This window comes from Vombatus ursinus, unplaced genomic scaffold (assembly GCF_900497805.2).
Source record: "Vombatus ursinus unplaced genomic scaffold, bare-nosed wombat genome assembly UNPS02014801.1, whole genome shotgun sequence".
NCBI lineage: Eukaryota > Metazoa > Chordata > Mammalia > Diprotodontia > Vombatidae > Vombatus > Vombatus ursinus.
In genome coordinates, this window is record NW_020954579.1 from 13,770,955 (window position 1) to 13,798,262 (window position 27,308).

Below are 27,308 nucleotides of genomic sequence, written 5' to 3' on the forward strand. Positions count from 1 at the left end.
AAGTTGTAGGGTTCATGTGGGGAGCCCTCTTTTGACTGCCAAGAGAGAAGGTTATGGGGAAAAAAGGTTGTCCTTCCCAGTCTGTTCCAATTAAGAATGGAATGTTCTTTTCCCATTCCCCTACTCCCACATATTCAGGGGGATTTAGAAGCAGCCATGGCACACGAGAAAGTTATCCCTTCCTGCTACCTTTGAGTTGAGCCAGCATTTCCTTCCATTCCCAGGAGTGGGAGACATAGAGGGGCCAACTGTCCCTCCCCTATCCCATTGCCTTTCCTAGAGGTGGGAAAAAAATATTCTTGGCAGAGCCCTTGTCTCCACTGTTGGAGGGGCAAGGTGGGACCCTCAGGGCTGGGTGATTGCGCCCTGGGTTGAAGAAACGCTCACGTGCAACATGGAACATTCTCATTTGCTAAATGAAAATTCTCTTTGAATATAGAGTTTCAAATATTGGAGAGAACTTCTCATCTATCTACCCCTCCTAGGCTGCTGTTCCCATTGGCCTCTCATATGAACTTGGGCTGGACTGTCCTGGGAGAAGGGAGGCTGCCATCTTTGTTTAGTCCAAGCCCCACCCTGACAACTGAGAATTCCTTTATTGGCTCTTTTAACAATTCAACTAAATTGGGATGGGACTTGGAGAGGGATGGTGGGAAGGGTAGGAAATCTAGACCTGTGTGGCTGGGCTTTGCTGCTGTTAAAATCTGAGCAATGGTCATGGCAGCAGCGGTCCATCAGACCACTTCCTTCCAGTCACCAAAGGGCCTTTATGCTCTTACCAGGATCTAGAAGGACTCTGCTTCAGAGGGGAAGAGAGAGTACTGGAGGAAAGGGAAGAAAAAACTTAGCAACCACTGTTCCTTCGAAGGAAGGCATAACCTTGCACTGGGCACTGGAGTTCAGTGAAGGATAGGGTACCCACACTGACCGCACATGGACCCACTATCTGGAAGCCACATTTCTGATAGAAGGGCACCAAGAAGTCCTCACACATGAGCACAGCCCGGCGAACAGATGACTGGTAGCATAGGTGTTGCAGGTAGCGCCACAACAAGATGGAGCCTTTGCCTTGCTGGCGGAAGGTGTGGTGTACTGCGAGTGCGTGGATGTGGGCAGTGTGGCCCCCAGGCCGATGTAACATCAAAGACTCCTGGTGGCCAAAAGGGAAGAAATTAAATCTGACTCACTTCTTTTCCCCCACCAAACCCCAAGAATTATGCAATCTGTCTGGCCAGGACCTATCTGGGTTGGGGGAAAAACAGGGTGTCCCAAAAAATTAGGTAGTTTTATACTTAAGGTAGTTCAGATACTCTCTTGAGAAAGTCACTGGAGAATCTTAGTGCACTCCTAAGTATTGGAGCAAGAGGAAATAATTCCAGTTTCCTTATTTTAGCCTTGGAAAGTAGAAGGTGAGGGAAGAGTTTGCTCCTCTGTTCATTGTTGAGAGAGGACATAAACGAATTACCTCTCCTCACTCTGGGTAAATAATCTGTCTGACATAGGTCACCATCGCTTAAAAAGAGTCTGGGATCAGGGGCAGCTAGGTGGCGCAGTGGATAGATCACCAGCCCTGGAGTCAGAAGGACCTGAGTTCAAATGCGGTCTCAGACCAGATACTTGACACTTACTAGCTGTGTGACTGTGGGCAAGTCACTTAACCCCAACTGCCTTGCAAAAAGAAAAAAAAAAGTCTGGGACCAAGTTTGGCTAAGAAGAAGCCTCTCCTAGAGGACTGGGCCTTTCTACATCTCCCATTCTCTCTTACCACCCCACTCCCCACCCCCAGTACCTCACCTGTGTCAGTCTGTCCTGGTCCCAGAGGGAGCCAATGATGAAAGCTACAAGCCGACCTTCCTCAAACCAGCCCAGGGACATCTCTGGGCACAGGGTCAGGAAGTGCCGGATCTCATCTATGTACAGCGGACAGCTGCCAGACACAGAAATGAAAGCTGTGGATGGGAGGAGACAAGACAGATCCATCCGTTAGTGACTGCTGTATGTGGACAGACCTGGAACTCCAGGACAACTTAGAAAACAGGTGAGGGTGAAAGGAAGGAAGGAAGGGAATGTACTTCATTCTCTTCTACCCCCTTTACTAGGGGCCATCTCTAGTCCTGGTACTGGACCCAGATGGCTCAAGTTCTCATGCATGTCACAGCTTCACCTTCCTGATGTCACAGTCCTCTTGGAGAACAAAGGACAGAAAACAACCCTCCCTACTCTTTTCAGCAGTGTTTCAGTATGAAGTGACTAAAAAATAAAGGCCAAGTAGCCTGGGCTTAAGAATGGACTCATTTAACCTCCTGCTCTGAAAAAGCACTGAGTTAGGAGACTTGAGTTCTTATCCCAGCTCTGCCCTCCCGTGCCATGTGATTTGGGCCTTGGTTTCCTTCTATTTAAAAGGAAGGGACTGGACAATTGCTGTGATTTTTTCTCACTTTATCATCCTATCCTCTGCCCATAGGACAAGAGCAACCTGAGATGTCTCATCTCTACCATTTCGCCCTACTTGCCCCAATATCCACAATCCCCAAGTATTGATTTGGGCCTCATTTGAATAGCAAAGTAAATTAAAAGAGCTGATCCACACTGCAGGGTCAGTGACTTACCTTCTCGCTCAATCTCAAACACACCGATGGCATCTCCTGGTGAGAGACATCGGAACTCACTGGCCGGGAGTGTGTGACGGCGTTGGTGGCTTGGGGATTCGGAAAGTCCCCAGACTGGGCTCGAGATTTTGGGCTTCTGACAGGGCAAAGCATTCAGTGCAGATATCCTGTCTGCTCTGGGGGCTCCTACTGCAACTGTCTCCTCCATCACTAAGGAGCTTTCTTAAGCAACTGGGCGAAGGTCAGAGAAATGGTCCTCTGTGGTTCCTTTCCAGAACACCCTTTATAAGAGAACAAAGGAGGTTCCTCATCTTTTCAACAGGTCATGAGATACCTGCCCCATAGCCTTCAAAGTGAATCTCAGCCTGATGGAGTAGTGGGAAGCTGGGGTAGAACCATAGCTGGGGCCAGAGAGGAGCTGAGGGGGAGCTCCTGGATACTGTGTGTGCCCAGAGCAAGCCACTTTCAGGGACTCCTTGAACCACTCTGCTATTCAAATGACGAAGCATTTATTAAGCGCTTACTATGTGCCAGGCACTCTACTAAATAACGGAGGATTTAAAGAGAGGCAAAATAACTGCTGACTTCAAGGAATTCATAATGTAAAAGAGACAAAATCCAAACAACTATGTACAAACTATATATATACTGCTCTGAGGCTGGACCCCAGAAGCTCGGAGTGGTCAAATGGGGGGAAAAATCTTGGGGGGGGGGGGTCTGTGGGATTCTCAGAGTCACTTACCTGATAAGAATGAGAATGCTAGAACCTTTGGTTTCAGGACCAGTGAATAGAGGCAACTTTGTTCCCTTGGTTCTCAGAGAAAAGCCACTTAGGTGGCTGAGCTCCTCAAAGCAGCTTTCCCAAGCCCCAGGGGAGTAACCTCTACTGGTAATACTGACAGGTTCAGACCCTGCCTCTTGAGAAGGGCAAGTCTGGGAGGGAGGGGTTGGGCGGGTTTGGGGATTGAAGATCAAGAAACATGGAACGGAGAACTGAGTATCAAGAGTACAGTGGACCTGGACACTAGGATGCTTGGATGTTTATCCTATAGGCTTACTGACACTCTCTGCATTTCCTCCCCTTCTCTCTCAACGAGGGAGACAGTAGCAGTGGATTACTATGGCCTGGAAACTCCCTGGTAGTCTGATACTAGGGGGATTAACCTAACTTGCCTGGTGGAAAGCACCCCACATGAGATTCTTAACCTAGGGTCTGTAAACTATTTTTTGAAAACTATTTCAATATAACTAGTTTCCTTTGTAATCCTGTGTATTTTATTTTATGCTTTTAAAAAGATTCAGAGAACACAGTTGTAGCCTTCACAGAGGGGTCTAAAGCACTAAATAGATGAATGAATGGATACACAAGTAAATAAATAAATGGGTGGATGGATGGGTGAATAGATAGATGGATAGATAGAAGAAGGTTAGGAACCCTTGAACCAGCACTTTTTTGATGTTTCTTCAAGCTTTTAGCCTCCCTCACTAGGTACTTTCTACTCTTCTCAAATCTCAGGAGAGAACCCCGAGACCAGGCAGCAGTGGTGGTTACTGCCCACAGAACATCAGGGGCCAGAGGGCCAGAGAGAATGTGAACACTTATCAGGCCTAGAGTGATTGGAAAGGATCCCACTACAAACCTAAATCAGGCTTCCCACCCCCCTACCCGGGAGTAATGAGGAAATATGGTCTACCATTCAGTGAAACAAGTGGTAGGTAAGCAAAGGACCTGACAAGGTTTTAAGGAATTTTTAATCCTTATTGCCCTCCATGCCTTTTTTCATCACACCAATTATGCCAGTCACATGCTCTGACAGGTTTTACTTCCTGTGCCAGGCCATGTTGAAGCATAAAACATTTTTATCTGATTACTCCCTCAGAGCCCAGAAAGGAGGATGTCTGATGATTCTAAAGCGGGACCTCTTGGTTTAGTGCTAGACTGAAATCAGAAGGCCTGAGTTCTAGTTCTGACAAGTCACTTCTTCTAAGATTTAATTTCCTCATCTGTAAAATTAGGCAGTTGGACTGAATCAGGGTTCTTAGGCTTTTTTTGTGTCATAGATATTTGGCAGTCTAATGAAGCCTGTGGACCCCTTCTCAGAATAATGCTTTAAATGCACAAAATGGCATAGGATTACAAAGAAAACTAACTACATTGGAATATAGCTCTCAACATTTTTCAAAAACAAGTTTATGGACCCCAAGTTAAGAACCCTTAGAGCACAAGATCTCCAATGTTTCTTTCCCATCTAAAGTTCTATGAGTTCACGAAAATGCTTAGCACACTACTATGATATTCAAAGTGGAGGTTTTATAAATATTGAAAGAAAGGCAAGGAAGGATAGAGAGGAAGTAATGGAAAGAAAGATAGTGGTGTCTAGAGTGAAAATTTGGATGAAGAGGGATATATAGACTATTATATGCAATAATCAATGGGTTTGAGGTGTTTCCCGGGGGTAGAGTGTCCATCTTTCTGCTGTCATTTCCTGAGATCTCTACTCAGAAATGAGTAGAATCAGAGGGAATTAGTGACCCATTAGTCTTAGAGAGAAGTACCTAAATCACGCTACCAGTGATAATAGGGAAAATGAGAGGAGTTTTAACTTACTTCTGAGGGATTTAGATTGAATATTTGTGTTACTTTCCCTACTTAAATCCTACCTATTTGGAAGCAGAATGCTCTTTCACACACTTTCCCTGGATGATCTCATCAACTCCCATAGGTTCAATTATTATCTCTATGCAGATGCCTCCTAGATCTGTCTTTCCAAACATACTCTTTCTCATTAGAGCCTGTTACACATCACCAGTTCCTTGCTGGCAATTTTGGTTGGAGGTCCCATATTGTTCAGTTGTGTCCAACTCTTCATATCCCCATTTGGGGTTTTCTTGGCAAATATACTACAGTAGTTTGCCATTTCCTTCTCCAGCTCATTTTATAGATGAAGAACTGAAACTAACGGACTTATCTTCCTGAGTTCACTGGCCTCTGACACTTACTAGCTGTGTGACTCTGGGCAAGTCACTTAACCCTGTCTGCCTCAGTTTGCTCATCTGTAAAGGGAAATGGCAAACCACTCCAGTATCTTTGCCAAGAAAACCCCAAATGGGATTATGATGAGTCAGACACAACTAAAAAACAACTGAACAATACTTAATAAAATAATACTTTATAAATAGTAAGTAAAAATACTTGTTGATTAACTGATTAACCTGTACAGTGGCTTGAAATTTTTGTTTTTTACTGGTGAGGAGGGAATATGTAAGCTTTCCCTGATCACCCTATCCCGATGGCCTCTTCTTCATCTGAACTACCTTTACCACTAATTCATCCCTTATAATAAGTAGTTCGTCTTGTGGAACAGTGGTTTCCAAGTTTGTTTGCTTTTTATCGTACCCTCAGTAAAAAATATTTGAGTACATGCTCCTACCATGTACATATTTGTTTATTCATAAATGATAAGCAATATTATTATACTAACATGCTAGGTATATGATAAAACATACACAAAATAGGAATTTAAAAGTATGAGATAAAGATGAAACATTTCAAATTTATTTTATTAATTATACACAAAACCTTTTTTCTACAGAATCTACAGATTCAATATGCTTCATTATTTTTCAAAAAATCCCTGAAGTATAGGGTAGATTAGTAAATAATGATTTTTTAGTAACTTTAGTTAATTTGATCAATGTAGCTAGCCAAGCAAGTGAATTTAGGTAAAGCATTTTAATGTTTTAACTAACTGTATATTATTTTAATTTATGGATAATGTCATAACAGTCAAGAAAAATAACAGCTTTTCGGCAGGAGATATCTTTGTCTGCATGCAGATATTCGTTGTACTTAACATGAAAACAAGCAAAAGTAAATTATTGGGGCAGCTAGGTGGTGCAGTAGATAGAGCACCGGCCCTGGAGTCAGGAGGACCTGAGTTCAAATCTGGCCTCAGACACATAACACTCACCATCTGTGTGACTGGGTAAGTCACTTAACCCCAATTGCCTTACCAAAAAAAAAGTAAATTATTTCTGATTTCAAGTCAGAAATTTTTAATGTAAATTCATTCTTCTTTCTTTACCTGGTTCTGCTTAATGGATAGCATCATACCTCAATTTCCTTTTAATGTTTGAATAGTTTAGGTTTGTTTTTGTATGACTGTGAGAAACATCCAAAAAGCTAGTTTGGCTGATTGTCAAGTCCAGCCAAGGGAGTAATGAATAACATGACAGGAAAGGCAGATTGGGGCCAGGTTGTGAAGTGTTTTAAATGATAACTAAAGAAGTTTATGTTTGATCCGAGAGGAAATAAGGAAACCACTGGAATTTCTTGAGTAGGAGGTGATATATGGTCAGACCTATACTTTAGGAAAATTATTTTGACAGGTGTGTGGAGGATGGATTGGAGTAGGGAGGGACTGGAGTCAGGGAGACCATGGGAGAAGAGGAGAGAAGTGATGATAATCTGAAATAGGGTGGTGTCCCTGTGAGTGGAGAGAAGGGAATGAACACAAGAGATAACGTAGACAGAATAGGCAAGATTTGGCAACTGCTTGGATTATGTGAAGTAAGTGAAAGCAAGAAATCGGGAATAACAAAGAGGCAAACCTGGGAGACTGGAAGGATAATAGTACCACAAACAGAAACAGAATTTAGGAAGAGGGGTGAGTGGGTTTGAGGGGAATGATAATGTAATGAGGTCTGTAGTGCACACTGTCAACCATCCATCGCTGTTCAGTCTGGGCACCTGACTCTTCCACCCCAAATTGAAAGAAGGGGAGTAGGTATCTTAATCACACATCGCTGACCCAGAGCACAGGTCTTGTCCTTAGAAAAGTACCTGCCACTGCCACGAGATAATCTGAGGGAGGGAGGATTAGTATAGAGAAGGAATCAGTGCATTTCTCAATGGCACCTGCACGACTTCTGCCTAAGGTCCCCAGGTTAAGTTATAACTGTCCAGAGGGTACAATACCTGGTTAAGGAGGAGGGAGGTTGAGAGCTCTAACAAATGGCAGAAGGGGGTAAAGTGGGTTGTAATAGGTGAGAAAGTTGGGTTGAATAGGTGAAAGGTTGGTGTAGTTACATATTTTCATTTTTTTTTTCTTTAGGTGATTGGGGTTAAGTGATTTGCCCAGGGTCACACAGCTAGTAAGTGTCAAGTGTTTGGTCTAAGACTGGATTTGAACTCAAGTCCTCCTGACTTCAGGGCCGGTGCTCTATCCACTGCACCACCTAGCTGCCCCATAGTTATATATTTTCAATATAAATCAATTACTCTTTCTTTACATGGTTGCCTTCACTAACTGTGGGGGGAAAGGTATGCAACCCATCTTCCTACCTTCCAATTAGTTGATCACATAGCCTTGAGAGCATTCCACGGACCCTAGGAGATCATAGCCCTCCCTCTGGAGACCATTTTTCTAGTCTATAGATTGAGTCTGAGACATCTGTGTATCCTCAGGGCCTACCATAAATGGAACTTTGCACACAATAGATGATCTATAAATGTTTGTAGACAGTAGCGATGCTTAATGACCTGACATTCTGAGGATTTATTTTGTGATTTGCTTTCTGTAGGTAGGTTGACTTTGTTGTGGTATAAAACTGGGGCATAGCTCTTCTCCCGAGGTCCCTATTTAAAGTTACAGATAAGAAATTTATAGAATTTCTCTCCTTTACCTTAACAGGGTAATGAAACGGAGGCAGAGAGAGATTGCCATCTCCTGGAAAAGCAGAAAATTGCAAGCAGTGGAACTGAAAAAAATTGGTGGTTTTTGTTTTTAAATTTTTCATACTAAACTTAAATACCTCCCCCCAAAAGAGCATTTATATATACATAGCACAATACAAAGAGACTTTTATATGAAACCATGAATCTTAACTTAATACTGTTTACTTTTTTTTAAAACATATGTTGCTTTCTAGAACTAATCTTCAATAGCTGAAGAGATAAAAATAGAAAAGAAAAAATGCACGGGAGATGTGCTCTATATGCAGGGATGTAGGAAAGCCAATGGTGCCGGAGCATTTAGGGCTTTTGGAGAAGACTTGCTTGCTTACTTCAGGCATCAACATCCTTTATTTTTCATAATTTTCCTCTCCGCCGGCCTAAGACCTCTGAGTTAGATGTACAAGAATTAGATTGCATCTAATCTCAATCCCATGAAAGATATTGTGTAGAAAAATGATGAGCCAGCCACACCTATGTATTTCACCAAATACAGAAATATAAAACACTCAAATAGCCTATTAGACATCCCACCCTCCACTCCCAACCAGAAATTTTGTTATAGTGCCAAACCAACACTTCCCACTTAGCTTCCCCCGAGCTGTCTGAGCAACTCCTAGCAATGTCATCGAGGATTGGCTAGGTCCAGATCTCCTCTCCCTTTGTGGAATGACCCACTATTACTCCTATGCCTAGTAATATTCCAGCACTTGATACTCTCCCTGTCCCTCTATTACTTAATCACTGGCTACATAGGAGCAAAATGTCTCCAACCCTCACCTCCCATTTCCCTCATCTACATCTTCTCCAACCCTGTACACTTCTTCCACTGTGCCTTCTGAGATGTCCATTCCACATTAAACAAACTTCTCTCCTTCCATCTCCTTGCTCACACTGAGGCTTCCTCGGAAGACACAAATTCCTGTGACAGGGTGTGGGCTCTGGACCTCTCCCCCTTTGAACTTTCCCAAGAATTCCAGGAACCTAGATCCCTGGTTCCCAGGTCCCTGGCATTCACCTGGTGGCCCTGCCCTTCCCAGTTAATAATCCTTTCAACAGTCTTGGCATTGTGGCTTTGACCTTACCCCAATCTCCAATTCTCTGTTACCTCTAACCTAGCCCAGCCCTTCATTGTCTGTTACCTCCTGATTCCCACCCTTAATTCCATCTAGACCCTCTCTGTTACCTCCCACTCACCCCAAGCTATAGGCCACACTATAAAGAGGTCAGTCTCTTCTACCAAATTGCTCAGATTCTTAAAACCTCACCTACCTCAATCTTGTCTCTGACTGAAAGAAGGTTTGAGTTGAATTCTTTCAAGGCAGGACCCACGTCTTTTGCCCTTGAATTTCGGGGTTCCCAGCACTCCTAGACCTCAACACCTGGAGGCATTTGTGTAGCTGCCTCCAGGACATTCAGTACCCGACACTTTCTTTTTTTTCCTCACCAAGTCCTGCCCTTTAACACTGATGTAGATACGCCCTTAAATTCTTTTATTTCTCCTCTCCAATTCCTCAATCTCTCATCCTATGACCTGCTTCCAGCACTACACCTCAGCCACATAGAAGGTCACACCATGGATCTCATCATGAACCACAAGGGTTCCACTGTCACAACTGAAAAACAACAATAACAAAAAGAAAAAACCCTCTGACATGGCCTGTGTTACCATAACCACCTATGATTCTCTCTTCCAGTGCATTTCTCCTTATGATTCATCCCCCCCTAAACCTATTGTGTGGGGTATCTGGGTGGTTCAGTGGATACAGTGCTGAACTTGGAGTCAGGAAGACTCATCCTCCTGAGTTCAAATCTGGCCTCAGAAGCTTACTGCCTGTGTGGCCCTGGGCAAGTCACTGAATGCCCCAAAAACAAACAAACAACAGCCTGGGCCCAGATAGTTTTACAAATGAATTCTATCGAACATTTAAAGAACAATTAATTTCAATAATACATAAATGGCAATAAGAAAAGAAAGAATCCTACCAACTTTCTTCTGTGATACAAATATGGTTTTCTTAATTATACTGAAGAGATTCAAATCAGAAAAAGAAAATTATGGACTAATATTCTTAATGAATATCAGTGCAAAATTTTTAAATAAAATATTAGCCAAGAGGCTATAGCAACATATCAAAAAGGTTGTCCACTATGACCAGGCAAGATAATAAATAATAATAGCATTTATATAGTACCTAATATGTGGCAGGCAACTGTGCTAAATGCTTTACAAATCTTGCCTCATTTGAACCTCACAACAACCTTGGGAGATAGGTGATATTACTATACCCATTTTACAGTTGAGGAAACTGAAGCAAACAGAAGTTAAGTGACGTGCTGAAGATCACACAGCCAGTAAATGTCTGAGGCAGGATTTGAACTCAGGTCTTTCAGACTCCAGACCCAGGGCTCTATCCACTGTATCACCTAGCTGTCTCATTAGGATATATACCAGGAATGCAAGATTGGTTTAATATTAGGAAAACTATCAACATAATAGACTTAGCACAATGCCTGGCACATAGTGGGTACTTAATAAATCCTTACTGATTATTAATAACAAAACCAATAAAAACCACATTATGATATCAGGAAATATATAAAAAGTTTTTGACAAAATACGAGATCAATTTCTATTAAAAACAATAAAAATATAGGAACAAATGAACCTCTTCTTAATATGGCAAAAAAGTATCTAAAACAAAGAGCTAGCATTACATGTAATGGAGGTCTTTCCAGTAAGATAAGGTAAAACAGGGATTTCCATTAACAACGTTATTATTTGACATAGTTCTAGCTATAAAATAAGAAAAAGATATTGGGGGAATGGCATAAGCAAAGAGGAAGTAAAATTATTGGTTTTTTTGTACAGAATATGATGGTCTATAAAGAGAACCCAAGAACATCAACTAAAAATTAATTGAAACAATAATTGTCTAGCAATCAGCAATGTAGTAGGATATAAAATAAGCCCATACAAATCATCATCAAATATTTTATCAACAAACCCCAGCAGGGAGCGATGAAAGGAAAAATTCCATTCAAAACAATTACAGAATGTATAAAATATCTAGAAGTTCACCTACCAAAACACACACAGGAGCTATACAAATACAATTACAAAATACTTTTTATAGAAATAAAGACTGACCCAACTAACTGGAGAGATATTAGTTGCTCATGGTTGGGATATGGCAATATCATGAAAATGACAATACTAACTAAATGTATCTATTTATTCAGTACCATATCAAACAATCTACCAAAAGATTGCTTTAAAGAGCTAGAAAAAAATAATAAAATTCAGCTGAAGGAATTAAAGCAACAAGAGCCTCAAGGGAAATCATGAGGGAGAAAAAAGGGAAGAAAGGGCACCTGGCAGTATCAGATCTGAAACTATTCTATGAAGCAGTTCATCAAAACTAATTGGTACTGACTGAAAAGTTGATCAACAAACCAGGTATACAACATACAGAAACAAATGTACATAGTATTCAATAAACACAAAGACTGAAATTAGTGCTCTCTCTCTCACACACACACACACAAAATAAGTTCCCAATGGATACAAAATCTACACATAAAACATCTATCATCAACAAATTAGAAAAGCATATTGTAGACACTGTGGCCCTCTCTCTCAAAGCCAGGATGTTACTTTTGCCCCTCAAAGTTTCCAGGTACCCTGAGAGACTGAGATTCTCTTCTCTACTATCACTGGTTCAAGTCGTCCTCTCTTCTCCTCCTTCCCCTCTTTCAACTCATGTTTTCTCTATATTATTAGGGGCCAGTTGCTACTGCTCTGTCCCATTTAATTGAACATCAATTACCTTTTACAAAGGGCTGTTTTCTTAGATGATACAATAAGAATAAAATACAAACATTTTCTCCCTAACATCTCAAGACCATACTCCCCCATACTACCTCAGTCTCTGGAGGAAGTAAGTTTAAAACTTAGCTTAGTTCCTATATAACATTGATCAACACCAAGATCATGTCTAAGATTGTATCTCTGCCAGATGAGGACTTATTTCAACTACCTCTGGGCTGATGTCCTAAAGGTCACTCACAAAGATCAATCCTTTCTACTCAGGGTATTGATGCTGCACTGGTTGGAAATTGGAACTCTTGAATGCTGGGATGCCAAGGATGGTCCCACTCTATACTTCAGAGATATCAATACTGTTGTGGCTGCAATCCCAAAATTTGGGATGCCAGGATGCCAAGGTACCCTCTAGACCTTTTGAACTCACAAGGTCAAAAGTTCTAGTCACCACGAGCAAAGAAATAACTCTAAGGAACAGACTGTTAAGGCACAGAGGAAATGACTCAGGCTGGCAGGCCTTTTTGAATGCTGCTACAGTCAATCAAGGAATCCCCTCTTTATCAGGTGGTTAGCCAACCAGAACCAGTTATAGAAGGTTCTTACTTGCTTCAATGTCTTGACAAGGCACTTACATTATATATTATCATGACTTTCCTGGAAGGAGTCTTCCCTGGTTCTCCCCATAGGAAAGTTGCATCAGCTGAGTAAGCTGTGCATTCACTGGACTCCAGCTATAAGATTAAAAAAGAAAATATCTTTCATAGCTATGATAGGGGAAGACTTCATGATGAAATAAAGGATAGAGCGGATTTTGAACAAAATAATTGAAAGAGCTTTAGCACAAACAAAATTAGCACCATTAAAATTGGAACAGAAAACAATTAACTAGGGAAAAAATTTTTGCAGCAAGTTTCTCTGCTAAAAGTCTGATATCTAAGATATCTAAGGAAATGGTTCAAATATATAAAAATGATGGCCGCCAGTAGACAAATGGTCAATGGATATGAACTGACAGTTCTCCAAAAGAAATCCAAGCAATCAACAACCATATTAAAAAGTGCTCCAAATCACTAATAATTAGAGAAATTCAAATTAAAACAACCCTGAGACTATACTCACATTTATCAGATTGGCAAAGAGGGAAAAAAAAATGAAAAATTACCAATTGCTAGAGTTGCTTTGGGAAGATAGACATATTGGTATACTGTTTGTTGTGCTGTGTATTGATCCAGACATTCTGGAAAGCAACTTGGAACTATGCTACCCCCACCAAATCACTAAATTGTACATACACTTTTGGCCTAGCAATACCACTACTGGACCTATACCCCTAAAAAGATCAAGGAAAAAGGGAAATGACCCATATGTACAATAACAATGACAACAATTCTTGTATCAAAGAACTGGAAACTAAGGGGGTGCCCATCACTTGGGGAAAGGCTGAAGATATTATGGCAAATATTATTGCAGTGTAAGAAATTTTAAAAGGGACAGTTTCAGAGAAATCTGAGAAGAGTTGTATAAACTGGTGCTGAGTGAAGTGAGCAGAACTAGGAAAACAATTTATACATCAACACTGCAAAGAAAAATAACTTTGAAAGACTTAAGAACTCTGATCAATGCAATGACCAATCATGATTCCAGAGACAATTAAGGAAGAAATTTGCCACTGCCTCCTAACAAAGAGGTGATGGACTCAAGGTGCAGAATGAGATATATATTTTTGGACATGGCAAACTTGTGGATTTGTTTTGCTTCACTATGTTTATTACAAGGATTGTGGGTTTTTTATTGGAGGTGAATGGGCAGGAGAAAGGTGCTAGTAATAGGGCTGCTAAAAAAGAAAAAGGAAGAAAAGAGAATCATTGAAGCCTTTTTAAAAAGCACTGAAGAGAATACAAGGAATTTCAGAAGGAAACAAAGACAAGCAGGACTACTTTAAATATAATATGCTCAATTTATTAATTTTTTAAAAAATCAAACTATAAAATACAGATTTGTGGTTTGATATATAATCTCTGTTCTACTTTATATATTGAAATGTTCTCTTTATGCTTGTTAAATTCAGAATTTAAAAAAATTTTTAAAGTTCACTAGATTTTATCAACCCCTCCAATTACAATCTATCTCTCTCTTAGCTTTCACAACCAATTCCTAAAAAGATATCTACATTTGATTCTAATACTTCTCCTCTCACTCAAGTCTTTGTCATCTGGCTTCCAACCTCATTCAACTGATAAATAATCTACAAAGTTACCAATGAAGTCTTAAATGTCAAATCTTACAGTCTTTTCTTAATCCTCATTCTTCTTAACTTCTCTGTAGCATATGATACTGTTCTATCTCTCCTCCTGTACTCTGTTCTCTCTGGGTTTTTCTGATGCTAACTTCTTTTTTTTTTTTGGTAAATTTTTAAAATTTTAAACTTAAATACAAGTGATAAAAGAAAAAAAGACATTTCCATGTACACAGCAGACCATAAGAGAGTATTCAACATAAAACAATAAATTTCCATTTCAAGAAAATCTATATAATAAATACTACACATTGTTTTCAAAGCTGCTCAGCTTTTCTTTGCTTCCTTATAGGTTTTTTTTTTGGTTAGGCAATAGGGTTAAGTGACTTGCCCAGGGTCACACAGCTAGTAAGTGTTATGTGTCTGTGGCCGAATTTGAACTCAGGTCCACCTGAATCCAGGGCTGGTGCTCTATCCACTGCACCACCTAGCTGCTCCCTATAGGTTTTCTTTTGCTCTCTGCTGTGCACTTTTAATTTTATTTTTTCCCCTCCCTTCTCCCTGACCCCACAAAAAGCTACAATTAAGCGTGGAGATATATATACATATGTACATATATAGATACACACACACATAGATATCTATAAACATATACAAATACACTCCTACACATATGTGTAAGACTGTACTATGCTTATTTCCTCCCATCATCTGTTTATCTGACAGTGGATAGCATCTTCCTTCATAAGTCCAAGTCTTCTCATATTTTTCTAAATTAACCAGCTCATCATATCCTACACCACAGCAATATTCCAACCCAATCACATCCTATCTGAGAGATCATCTATGAAAGTTTTTTTCTTCCAGTTTTCTGCATTCCTTCTGTTTTTGGCTACATAGGTTTTATTTATATAAGAAAATTTTAAAATTACTGAAATTATCCTTTTTACACTTCAACAATGCTCTTGTCTTATAATATAGTTTAAGGTCTGATACTGCTGAATCTCCTTCCGTTATATCTTTTTCCCCTGGTTTCTTTGACATTCCTGATCTTTTGTTCTTCTAAATGAACTTTGTTATTATTCTTTTGTAACTCAGTAAAATAATTTTTTTAGTAATGTAATTGGGATGACATTGAATAAATAGATTAGTTAGGTAAAATTGTCATTTTAAAAATTATATTGGCTTTATCTACCCATGTACAATAAATATTGCTTCAATTATTTAGATCTGAGTTTATTTGTATAAAAAATGTTTTATATTTATGTTCATATAGTTCCTATGTCTGTTTTGGAAGGTATACACTCAGGTATTTTATACTGTCTAAGTATTTTAAATGGTCTAAAACAAGATTGAATAATATTGCTGACACATGGTATAGTTTCTCTATTTTTCACTTTTGATGAAATATATTTTAATTTTAACTTTGAGGTCATGATTACTATCCCTGCTCTTTTTCCATACTGAATTCTACTCATGACCTTTATTTAATCTTTGTATCTCTCATTTTTAAAATGTTTCCCAAAAGAAACATATTGTTGAATTCAAATTTTTAATCTGCTATCCATTTCCATTTTATGGGTAAATTCGTCCCATTCACATTCTAAACTACAATTACTTGTTGTATTTTCCTTGTTGTGTATTGTTCTCCTTCCTATTTTTCCTCACTATCCTCACCCTATTTACCCTATCCCTTCTCACTCCTCTGCTTTACTTCTATTTGCTACCTTGCCCTCCTATTCCTTAATCTACTCACCCCTCAGTCCCTCCCTTGTCCTCTCCCCCACCCTATCCCCTTGCCCTCTTATTTCTTTCTGAATTTAGAAGACTTTTATACTTTTCTCTATATATGTTATTCCCACTTTAACCCATTCCTGCCTATATCAAATCTATAACCTATATATATAGGTTATAAATAACCTAATATAATATAACCTATTCCTACCTATATAAAAAGTAAGGTTCCAGCACTACCCACCCTTTCCCCTACTAGCTTCTTCTGTATCATTTTTTTCCTTTATGCCTTATTTGTATAAGATAATTACTCCTTTTTATGTCTCCCTAAACAGTTTTATTTTTTTTAGAATCACCCCATCATACTCAGCTAAGCCCAAGCATTTCTTTCAAACTACCCAAATAATGATGACAATCATAAGAGTACTGACAACATTTTCACATATATGAAGTAAACAATTTGACCTTACTGAGTCCCTTATAATTGGTCTTTAATGTTTACCTTATATTTCTCCTGGATGTTATATGATGAATTTTCCCTTAAGTTTTGGGGTTTTTGTCACAAGTGAAAATTTGATTTGTTAAATGTCCATTTTTTTTTTCATTCAGGATTATACTTAACTTTGCTGGGTAAATTACCCTTGGTCACAACCCCAGCTCTTTTGCTCTACAAACTAGAGTATTCTAAGACCTATGGTCCCTCAGCAAAGTAGCTGCTAGGTCTTCTGTAATCGTTATTATAGCTCCATGACATTTAAATTGTTTTATTTTTTCTTGTTGCTTCTAACATTTTCTCCTTAATCTGGGAGCTTTGAAATTTGGATAGGATATTCCTGTACATTTTCCTCGTGGGATCTCTTTCAGGTGGTGAGTGGTGGATCTTTTTCTATTTCTACTTTGCCCTCTTGTTCTAGAACTTCAGGGCAATTTTCCTTGATAATTTCTTGTAATATTGTATCAAGATTCTTTTTTTAATCATAATTTTTAGGTAGTCTGACTATTATATTATTTTTCCTTGATCTGTTCTCAAGATTGATTGTTTTTCTTTTTTTAATTTTTTTTTTAAATTTTTAGGCAATTGGGGTTAAGTGACTTGCCCAGGATTACATAGCTGGGAAGTGTCAAGTGTTTGGCCTGAGGCCACATTTGAACTCAGGTCCTCCTGACTTTAGGGCTGGTGCTCTACCTAGCTGCCCCTGATTGGTTGTTTTTCTGATGAGATGTTTTACTTCCTCTTCCATTTTTTCATTCTTTTGATTTTATGATTTCTTGGTATTTCAGAATGTCATTAGTTTCCCCTTGCCCAATTCTAGTTTTCAAGGAATTATTTTCTTCCTTAAGTTTTTGATTCTCTATTTCCAGTTGGTTGACTTTCTTTTCATAACTGTATTGATCTTCTTGGATTGATCCTTTTTTTTTTTTTCTAATTTTTCTTGATCTCTCTTATTTGATTTTTAAAGTCCTTTTTAAAGGAGTTTTTGTGCTGGGACCATTTGACATTTCTCATTGAAAAAGGAGTGATTTTTTAAACTCCATTATCTTCCTCTGAATATCAGGCCAGATCTTCTCTATCCCCACAGTAACTATCTATGGTTGAGTTCTTTCTTCTTTGCTTACTCATTTTTATTTATTTATTTTTTGTTTTATTTTGTTTTTGGCAGATATTAGTGTAATTAACTTGTAGTCCCGAGGTATGGGAATGATGCCCCAAGACTCAGGCCCTTCTTATTGTTATTTTCTCAAGTCTGCCTTGGGGCCCAACCTTGGGCTCTCCCCCCTAAGCCATTGCTAGGGCCCCTAGCCACACTGTCCGAAAATGGTCTTGCTCCCTATGGTCCCTCTGGTTGGCTGCAAGCCACAGCTTTCCTCTCTGCCCCGGAACTGAAACCAGGGACTCTGCTCTCCGGCAAGTGCCCACAGCCAACAGGGTCCCCATCCCCACTACTGCACTCACCAGGTGTGTGTTAGCTCCTTCTCCCTGCAGCCACAGTCTGGGGGGAGTTTGGTCAACACAGCTGTGCTTGTGGTCCCCTCGACAGTGGAAAAATCCCTCAGTCTTTTCCTACTCAGCCTTCAGAGTGAGATGAAAGTTTCTAAGGCTGGGACTGCCTCTCAATCCAGGTGCACTCAGGACTTGTTTGTGATTCTGCGGAGTTGGCCCGGAGGTGTTTGTACTTTACTCAGGTGGAACCTCCACCCCTGGAGGTTGGGTCTCTCCTGGGGTCTTCTCAAATTGTCTTAGGAGGACAACTGTTTTACCCCGTGTTTATTTCTTCTGCTGTGAGGTGATGTTCAGTCTTTTTTCGTGGAGGAAATTTAGAAAGCTGAAAGTTTTCTGACCTACTCTGCCATCTTCCCAGAATCCTCTCCCAATGCTAACTCCTGATTCTCCTGCCTGTCTGACCCCTCTTTCTCAGTCTCCATTGTTGGCTCATCATCTATATCATTTCCTTTAACTGTGGGTACTCCTCAAGGTTCTGTTCTTCTTTTCCCTTCTCTATACTTTTTCTTTTGGTGACTTCATCAGTTCCCAAAGCTTTAATTATCATATCTGTGAAGAAAATTCACAGATCTATGTATCTTTCATTCTGTTTCCTAATACTCAGTCCTACATCACCAACTACTTTTTGGATATTTCGAACTGATGTTCCAGAGATATCTCAAACTCAACATGTCCCAAATAGAACTCATTATCTTCCCCCACCCTCAAATACATCCTTCTTTCCATGCTTCCCTATAACTATCAAAGACTACCTTTCTTCCAATATCCTATGATTTCTTGCTCTCCACCCTACATATCCAATCAATTGTCAAATCTTATGTCTGCCTTCACAACTTCTCTTACATCAGATCCCTTTCTCTTTTTTGCACAGCCATTACCTGAATTCAGACTCTTATCATCTCTTGTCTATATTATTTTGATGGCCTACTAATGGGTCTTCCTGCCTTAAGTCTCTCCCTACTCCAATACTCCCTACTCCAACGCCAAAGTGACTTTCCTTAATTATACCTTTAACCATATCATTCTCCTACTCAATAAAACCAGTCACTTCCTATTGCCTATGGGATAAAATATAAACTCCTCTGTTCAGCTTATAAATCCTTTTACAACCTGGACTTAACCTATCCTTCCAGCCTCATTATATATTGCTCTCCTTCCCATTCTCCATAATTCAGGAAAACTGCTGCATAGTTTGACCCTAACTGCCATGCTTCCTTTCCATACAGAAGCAGGATGGATTACCTTTTGGCTTGTCTCTCTCAGAAGCCTCAAGAAACTGTCCTAGGAAGCTAAGTTCAAAGATGTCACCAAACTACTTGACTCTTGCATCTCCATAACAGCACTTTCACACAGTGTCACATCTCTTCTTGGGGCCAAAAATGTTGAAGTCCTTTGCAAAAATTAATTAGGGTATCCTTGAAATATACAATTATACAGATTAAGCATTAAAAAAACCCATAAGTACTTTAAAATAACAAGGGTAATTATCCTAGCATCCCAGGTAATTATTCCATAGTACAATTCAAAACAAAAGCACAGTTAACATCACGTGCAAAGACATAGACCAAGACAGGGTGCTTCAGTGACTGTATGTCTAAATATGAACATCCTAATACACATGCACATCCAGAGTACCCAAGCAAATAATCATAGAGAGCAAAAAAAAAACCAAAACCACAAAGCTACCTTGCTATAATGTCAATAAGCCCATAAACAGACATATAATCATTAGCTTATATACAATAAATAATGAGCAAAACAAAGCAGCTAACAGGTATGTTTGCTATACTACCAGCATAACATAAGCACATAAACAAATGTGATAATCTAACACTAGTGGTGGTATAAGTTGTTTGGTTAAAGAGGAAAACTAACTACCGTACTACCTTTCTCTGACCTGGCCCCACCTTCTTGTGGGTGGAGCCACTCTTTCTAACTCCTTTCAGGCTTCCCATGGACTTGACTTTTTCCTTAGTCACCACCCTTAACACCACCATTTCAGAAAAGGAGAACCCAGCTCTTTAAGTCTAGCCTGGGGAGGCAACAGAAAAAGGCTTTTGCCCAAGGCCACTGCCTCAAAGAGGGATTTCTTCCCACCTCACTTATCAAAACTTCTCCTACCATACTGTTGTCTCCTTTGTACCCAGAGAAATCTTTTATGGTCTGGATTCATTCTTATCTCTGATATTTGGATAGTATAATTATATATCATCAATAAGAAAAAATGATCTTTCGTTCATCCTAAAACCTTAGCTGGTAGAAATTCCAGGTTCTAGAAAGAAAATATCCTCTGCGTCTGTAAGGTCCCACAGTCTTCCTCTTAACCACTTTTGAGCAAATGAATACATTGGGTTAACCAAAGTTTTATCTTTATTTTGATTTTTAGAGATTAGATAGACAGAAATGCAACAGACTTTTAAAGCAACAGAGATCAATTTTGGAATAGATACATGCTTTCCATTTCCAGGGTGGGGAGAGAAGAGGAGGGAGCGTAACCACTGTCATTCTTGGCAAGCAAAGCGAGCTACACTCTTTCTGCTGTAACTTCCCGTTGTCCCAAATCCCTTCAGCTAGAGTTGTTTTCTCAGCACCTCACCCCAAGTGACAGCAACAGCAGTAAGAGCAACTACGCTGGGGGACCACCTAGCATGCTGCTCTCTCATTCTCTTCGTTAGCTTATGGTTACCCTGCAGTTGAAGTCACTAAGTACAGAGGCTATGGTATCATGGCTAAAGCCACTTGAGCATGGAGGCTACAGGCAGGGGCTGGTGACAATCCCCCTGCCTGCACAACAATTACAGCAATGAGTTCTTCCTGTTGTAGTAGCCTTGCATTTCCAGGGCTCCTTCATGATCATGGCTCAGCATACTTGCACTGTCTCTAATGTCATAGTCTCATGAGAGACATCTTCTGCTCTTCCCCTCTTCCTTGGGGAAAGCAGAGGCTGAGTTTTCTGTTATAGTTTCAGCTCATGGTTCTCCAAGACTCAAGGTGATAAGCATTGGTGAACCTCTGGTGACAACAGCAAAATAATAAAACAGAAGCCTAACAGATTTGCAGTAATTGGCATGCATTAATAAGAAGTAAGGTATATTTTATATGGGCAGTCTCTAGTATTGTCACCTATACTATATCTTGTTCACCTGTAATATCATGTCAGTCTGGTTACACACTGAATGGGTCTAGCAGCAGGGGTGGGGAACCTGTGGCCTCGAGGCCACATGTGGCCTTCTAGGTCCTTGGGTGCAGCCTTTTGACTGAGTCCAAGTTTTATAGAACAAATCATTTTATTAAGGGGACTTGTTCTGTGAAGTTTGAATTTAGTGTAAGGGCCTCATCTGAGGACCTTGAGGGCCATATGTGGCCTCAAGGCCGCAGGTTCCCCACCCCTAGAGCTCTTATGTAACTAGCTGACATCTCTGTCCCCACACTTTAGTTGGCTGATGTTATAGGCTCTTCAACAGTACTACACCTATAGGCCTGCTTCCCTGAACCTGAACTTGAGCTGTCAATATTTCTTTACTTGGTAGGTTTTCTCTATACCCTAAGAGTCTCTATCGCTGTAATACTAAGCAAGAAATGAATTGTCACTGTCTGAACTGGGGCTCCTCTCAGTTCAAGACAAGGTTGTTGGGAATAGCACACTATATTACCTTTACTAGAAATTACACTTTGAGAGCTGGTAAATGGTTCAGACAGTCTTTGTATAGTTTGGTAGGCCGTCTCTTTTGCAAAGTCTGCTGAGGTCCATCATTTCTCACCGTCAGCTTATCAGAAAATCTCACTAAGTTTTTTATGCTCAAAAATTATTAGTGGTGAATTGTCTTTATGAGGCCACCCTCTACTCTCTGGGGCTGTTCTGTAAAATAGGCAAGTCGCCCAATTTCTCAATAACTTTATATGTGTTAGCGAAACACTTGACACTTACTAGCTGTGTGACCCTGGGCAAGTCACTTAACCCCCATTGCCTAAAAATAAAAAAAAAAATTAATAAAACTTTATATGTGTTAGCTTTCCATCAGTCTGGCAACCTGTGTGCCTCTTGAACACCAAAGTTTCCTTTTAAAAATATTTTTTAAAAGTTTAAAATAGGGGGGCAGTTAGGTGGCACAGTAGATAGAACTCCAGCCTTGGAGTCAAATCTGAGTTCAAATCTGGCCTCAGACACTTGACACTTACTAGCTGTGTGACCCTGAGCAAATCACTTAACCCTGACTGCTTCACCAAAAAGCAAAAAAAAAAAAGTTTAAAATAAAATTGACATTTTTTGTTTTTACATCACCCATATTTCCCACTGTATTCCCTCCCCATTCCTTCCAAAAGAACCATCCCCTGTAACAAAGAAAAAGGTTCAGCAAAACTAAACAACACATCCAACAGGTGTTTAGTATCCCACAACTATGCTCTCCATTGCAAAAAAAAAAAAAAAAAGTAGGAAGAGAACATTCAAATTTCATAAAAGAACTCTTTCTCCTAGTTCGAGAACTTGAAAACTCATGTATCATTTTGGTCAGCTCTTCTGAAGTGAAGTCATGGCTCATTGGTACACTTCTTTCAGCTGCTTTTTTAGCTGAGAGATTTAAGTATATGTATTATCTCTATCCTCAGAAACTCTACAGGACAAGTCAATAGATAGGCATAGTTCTTGACCATACATAAGCAGTTATAGGATAAAGCCTGGGACATTATTCCTAAGATGGTTGTATCTGTGTACTAGAAATGTCACATGCTAACATCACTGAGATTTCTTGTTCTACTCTTAGAGTTTTTAACATGTTAAAAAGCACAAAGTGGTAAGGTTTAGGCTTTGAGTCTCCTTGTGGATTGGGAAGCTTATAGTTCTAGACTTCTTGGTACTTGACAAAGTTACATTTCCTTGAAAGCTCACTTTGGTCATATTGGACCCTGGCAGAGAATCCCATCAGTCAGTCAACAAACATTTAAGTGCTTACTACATTCCAGGCACCATACTAATCACTGGGGATACAAAGGCAAAAATAGTGTTCCTACCCTCAATGCTTTAGCATCTGTGGATGCTTTCTGGTTCCTGCTTGGGTACACTTGTGTATACTTGGTAAGATGATTAGTCATCATTAAGATATGAATCATCTTTAATCTTCCTTATGCTTGGGGTCCTAGGTATACAGGTCTGGGGTAATAATAGCACCTACTATACAGGCTTATGAAGATCAGATGAGATAACATACGTAAAGTTCCTTGCAAATCTTAAAGCACTATATTTTGGTTATTATTATTTTTACTATTTGTTTACATGTTGCCTTAAAATTAATCTCTGCCTGTTTTGGAACGTTGTTCGTCTTACGTGTATGTGTACATATTGGTTTCCTCTTTAGGATATGTTTCTTGAAAACAGAGAATGTTTCAATTTTATCTTTGTACTCACAATACCTATGCTCAGTGTCTGGCGCACAGTAGGCACTTAATAAATGCTTGTTGATTCAATGACTGATTCTACTCTAAGATCTCTTCCAGCTTTAAGTTTATGATTTTAAAATAATAGTTAGCATTTCTATAGTGCTTTAAGGTTTGCAAAGTATTGTACATATAGTCAAAGCTATGGTTTTCCTAATAGTTATGTATGACTGTGAGAGCTGGATTGTAAGGAAAGCTAAACACTGAAAAATCAATGCCTTCAAATTATGGTGCTAGAGAAGGCTTTTGAGAGTCCCTCGGACCGTAAGGAGATCAAATTAGTCAATACTTAAAGAAATTAATTCACACTACTCATTGGAAGGACAAATACTGAAGCCTGAAGCTTAAATACTTTGGCTACATAATGTGAAGACAGGACTTACTGGAAAAGACACTGATGTTGGGAAAGATTGAAGGCAAAAGAAGAAGGGGATAGCAGAGGATGAGATGGATAGAGAGTGCCATGGAAGCAATGAACATAAGCTTAGACTTCAGAAGATAGCAGAGATTAGAAGGGTCTGGTGTGCTATCCATGGGGTCGCATAGAGTTGGACCTGACTGAACAATAACAAGTACACACATTACCTCATTTAATTCTCACCACAAATCCTGTGAGGTAGGTGCTATTACTATTCTCATTTTACAGATGAGGAAAACAAAGCTGAGAGAAGTTAAAGGATTTACCTTAGGGTCACATGTTAGTGTCTGAGGCAGAATTCAAACTCAAATGTTCTAGACTCCAAGTCCAGCACTCTAATAACAATAGCTAGCAATTCTATGCTACTTTAGGATTTGCTAATACATACACACACACATATCCCTCATTTGACATTTGAACTTCACAACAAACTCTGTGAAGTAAGTGCTATTATTATTCTGTTTCAACCTCAGACAAACTTAGGTGAGGTACTATTATTCCCATTTTACATATGAGGAAACTGAGGTTGAGAGAGGTTAAGAGACTTGCATCAAGGTTACACAGCTAGTAAATGTTTGAGGCTGGATTTGTATTGGGGTCTTCCTGATGCCAACTCTAAAACTTTAATAATAATAATAATAGATAGCAATTCTATAACTTTTTAGGATTTGTAAATATATATACACATATCCATACATATGTACATATATATCCTCATTTGAACCTCACAACAAACCCTGTGAGGTAAGTGCTATTATTATTATTCCCATTTTACACATGGGGAAACTGAGACTGAGACAGGTTACACGACTTGTCCCAAGTTCTCACAGGTAGGAAATGTCTGAGGCTGGATTTGTATTAGGATCTTCCTGACTCCAACTTCAAAATTCTAACAATAACAATAATAATAACAATATACCTAGCATTTATACATCACTTTAAGGTTTGCAAAGTGCATTACATATATTAACTGTATTCTGGGCCACCTAGTCTCTTTATGAACTTCACCTCCCTTTCTGCTACCTTCTGCCCCCAAGGCCATTTCTTCGTTTCCCAAGTCTGAGCCCCGCCTCCTCCTTCGTGGATTCTTTCCCCTCTTCCGCGTCCATCCCGTCCGCTACCCTAGCGAGAGCCGGCCTCGGCTCCTAGCAACCGCATCCTCCGTTCCCTGACAACGGCTGGCGGCACGTCTTACGTCACCACGCAGCAGCCCCGCCCCTTAGCCTTACTCCCGCCCTCTGGCTCCGCCCCCTCCCCGCGGCTTCCCCCCCGCCCCCCCCCAGCTTCCCTTAGTCCAGGCTGCCAGCGCCGCCTGAGACTCTTGCTGAGCAGTCATGGCGGATCCCGCAGCCCCCGCGCCCGTCGCTCCGGCCCCGGCGGGTGGGCCGCCGGTGTGCGGCCCCGGCCCGGCGGCCGCCGGCTCGCAGCGCCTTCTCTTCTCTCACGACCTGGTGTCGGGCCGTTACCGCGGCTCGGTGCGCTTCGGGCTAGTGCGCCTCATCCACGGCGAGGACTCGGACTCGGAGGGCGAGGAGGGCCGCGGCAGCTCCGGGGGCTCCGAGTCCGGCGGCCCGGGCAACGAGGAGAGCCGCGCTAGCCCCCTGCGCCGCGGCTACGTGCGCGTCCAGTGGTACCCGGAGGGCGTCAAGCAGCACGTGAAGGAGACCAAGGTGAGTGAGGGCCCCCGGCGGGCTGCGGGGGGAGGGGGCGGGGGCACTGGGGCAGCGGGGAGCCGGGCCCCGGGGCCCGCGTGGTGGCCGAGCCTCCTGGGGAGCCCCGGCGGAGGCGGGAAGGGGGCGCAGCCCCAGCCCCGGGGTGGGGAGTCGGGGGCCGCAGCCGCCACAGACCGGCCGGGGCAGGTGCAATGGGCCCCGCGACTCGACCCGCTGCTAAGTCATTGCACCAGGGTTTAGGGCGAGCGCCGGGTGCAGAACGCGGGGCAGGGCCCTCGGGCTCCCGGACTCTCTGGGAGGTGGCTCTCCGGTCCTCCCCGCTCCTTATCGGGCCCAGGGACCGAAGCGACCTCATTGCACTTTGCAGGCTTGGGGCGGAGGTGGGGGTGGAGGGGAATAGGTCGAGCCCTGTTCCCAGGGTGGTGTAACGCTGACCCCTCAAGGAGCGACACCGACTGCATTGTGCACGGCCCAGAAGCCATCCAGAAAGGAAAGGCCCTGCCTTGTCAGTGTAGGCGTTAAGGAGGCTTGGCTGGGAAGTTCCATGGGGTATATAATGTTAAATCTGTATATATTTTTCTTCATTGCAAAGGAATTTGGTTTGCTCTTATTTTAGCCTGAGTACCTTTACATAGTTGCTAATGGGGAACTTTGTGAAAGCAAGTCAAATCGTTTGTAGTCCTGAGTAATGGTATGTGTAGTACAGTATTCATATTAACCAAGGCTTGGAGGAGAAACATTGAGAGCTGAAGAGGGGGTGGTGGTGCTCATTATAGGAACTGAAGGAATGATGACATTTCAAGGTCTGGGAGTGCATTTGAAAAGGCTAAAATGGGAGCTATCCGGGGAGGAAAAAAAGTTGCTCGTGCACGGTTCAGATAGGGAATGAAAATAGATAATGTATGACTTGAAGAAGTAAATCTTAAACATTTTTGGACTTCTTGGAAAAAAAGCTTTAGGAACTAACCTATTGACTACTGCAAATCCATCAATCTATAGTGAGACTTGAAGGGATTTTCTTGCCCCTAGGTTGTAAGCAAACATCACTCTTCCATATGGCTGTCTGCATTGGGGGTGGGGGAAATGGATTGATAAGTGCTGCAGCTTTAGAAAACAAAGGGTTTGGCAGCATATAAACTAGGACCAAACATATTTTGTTAGTTTGTGCCTGTTTCCCATAACGTGGATTGATAGCAGTGACATACAAGCACACCCTTGTTTACCGTCTGTGTCCTCTACCCCTCCCTCCCCCCACACCCCCAATTTCTTTCCTTGGGTAAGGCCTGAAATGTTTCAGCCATCTGGGTCATTGATATTGGGAGGCCTGATTTTTAGGGAGTGGGCACATTACAAGTTAGTCCTCTGCTGGATTGGATTTCTCACATGGGGAGACAAAGGAGACTGAGGAATAGAACATCTTGGCTCATTATGAAGGGGGGGTCATTGGATGAAGATGTCACTCAGGGAGAGAGGCCCCATCACAGGAAGAGACTGTAATCCATTTTCTAGTGGCAGAAGTGATTGCAGTTTCCAGCTGGGTCTTCTACATAAATGCTCACAGACATACACATTTAACCTTTCTATTCCACCCCCCCACACACACACACATCTCCCCCACCCCCCCAAAATGCAAGTTGAGCAAT

General features: G+C 41.1%; 2 protein-coding genes across 2 annotated transcripts in view; one reads left to right on the forward strand and one right to left on the reverse strand.

The window, feature by feature from the left end:
- Positions 1-599: 599 nt before the first annotated feature.
- AANAT (aralkylamine N-acetyltransferase) lies at positions 600-3,417 on the reverse strand. The gene is made up of 4 exons (XM_027873255.1): positions 3,352-3,417; positions 2,610-2,890; positions 1,795-1,949; positions 600-1,150 (listed from the first exon to the last, which is right to left on the reverse strand). The coding sequence occupies exons 2-4, from the start codon at positions 2,815-2,817 to the stop codon at positions 845-847; spliced, it is 669 nt and encodes a 222-aa protein (XP_027729056.1). The 5' UTR covers positions 2,818-2,890; positions 3,352-3,417; the 3' UTR covers positions 600-844.
- A 21,909-nt stretch (positions 3,418-25,326) lies between these two features.
- The window catches only part of UBE2O (ubiquitin conjugating enzyme E2 O), a 78,367-nt gene continuing 76,385 nt past the window's right edge, over positions 25,327-27,308 (forward strand). Inside the window, exon 1 of the mRNA XM_027872718.1 lies at positions 25,327-25,662. Coding sequence (XP_027728519.1) covers positions 25,327-25,662 — 336 coding nt within the window. The remainder of the gene's footprint in view (positions 25,663-27,308) is intronic.

What these genes read in the sequence shown, in the direction of transcription:
- AANAT (XM_027873255.1), bottom strand. Translation starts at nt 2,817, where the DNA reads ATGGAGGAGACAGTTGCAGTAGGAGCCCCCAGAGCAGACAGGATATCT. An exon ending in GTTTGAGATTGAGCGAGAAG is followed by an intron (nt 1,950 to 2,609) that starts GTAAGTCACTGA and finishes TCCCATCCACAG; the next exon opens with CTTTCATTTCTGTGTCTGGC. An exon ending in ACCAGGACAGACTGACACAG is followed by an intron (nt 1,151 to 1,794) that starts GTGAGGTACTGG and finishes TTTGGCCACCAG; the next exon opens with GAGTCTTTGATGTTACATCG.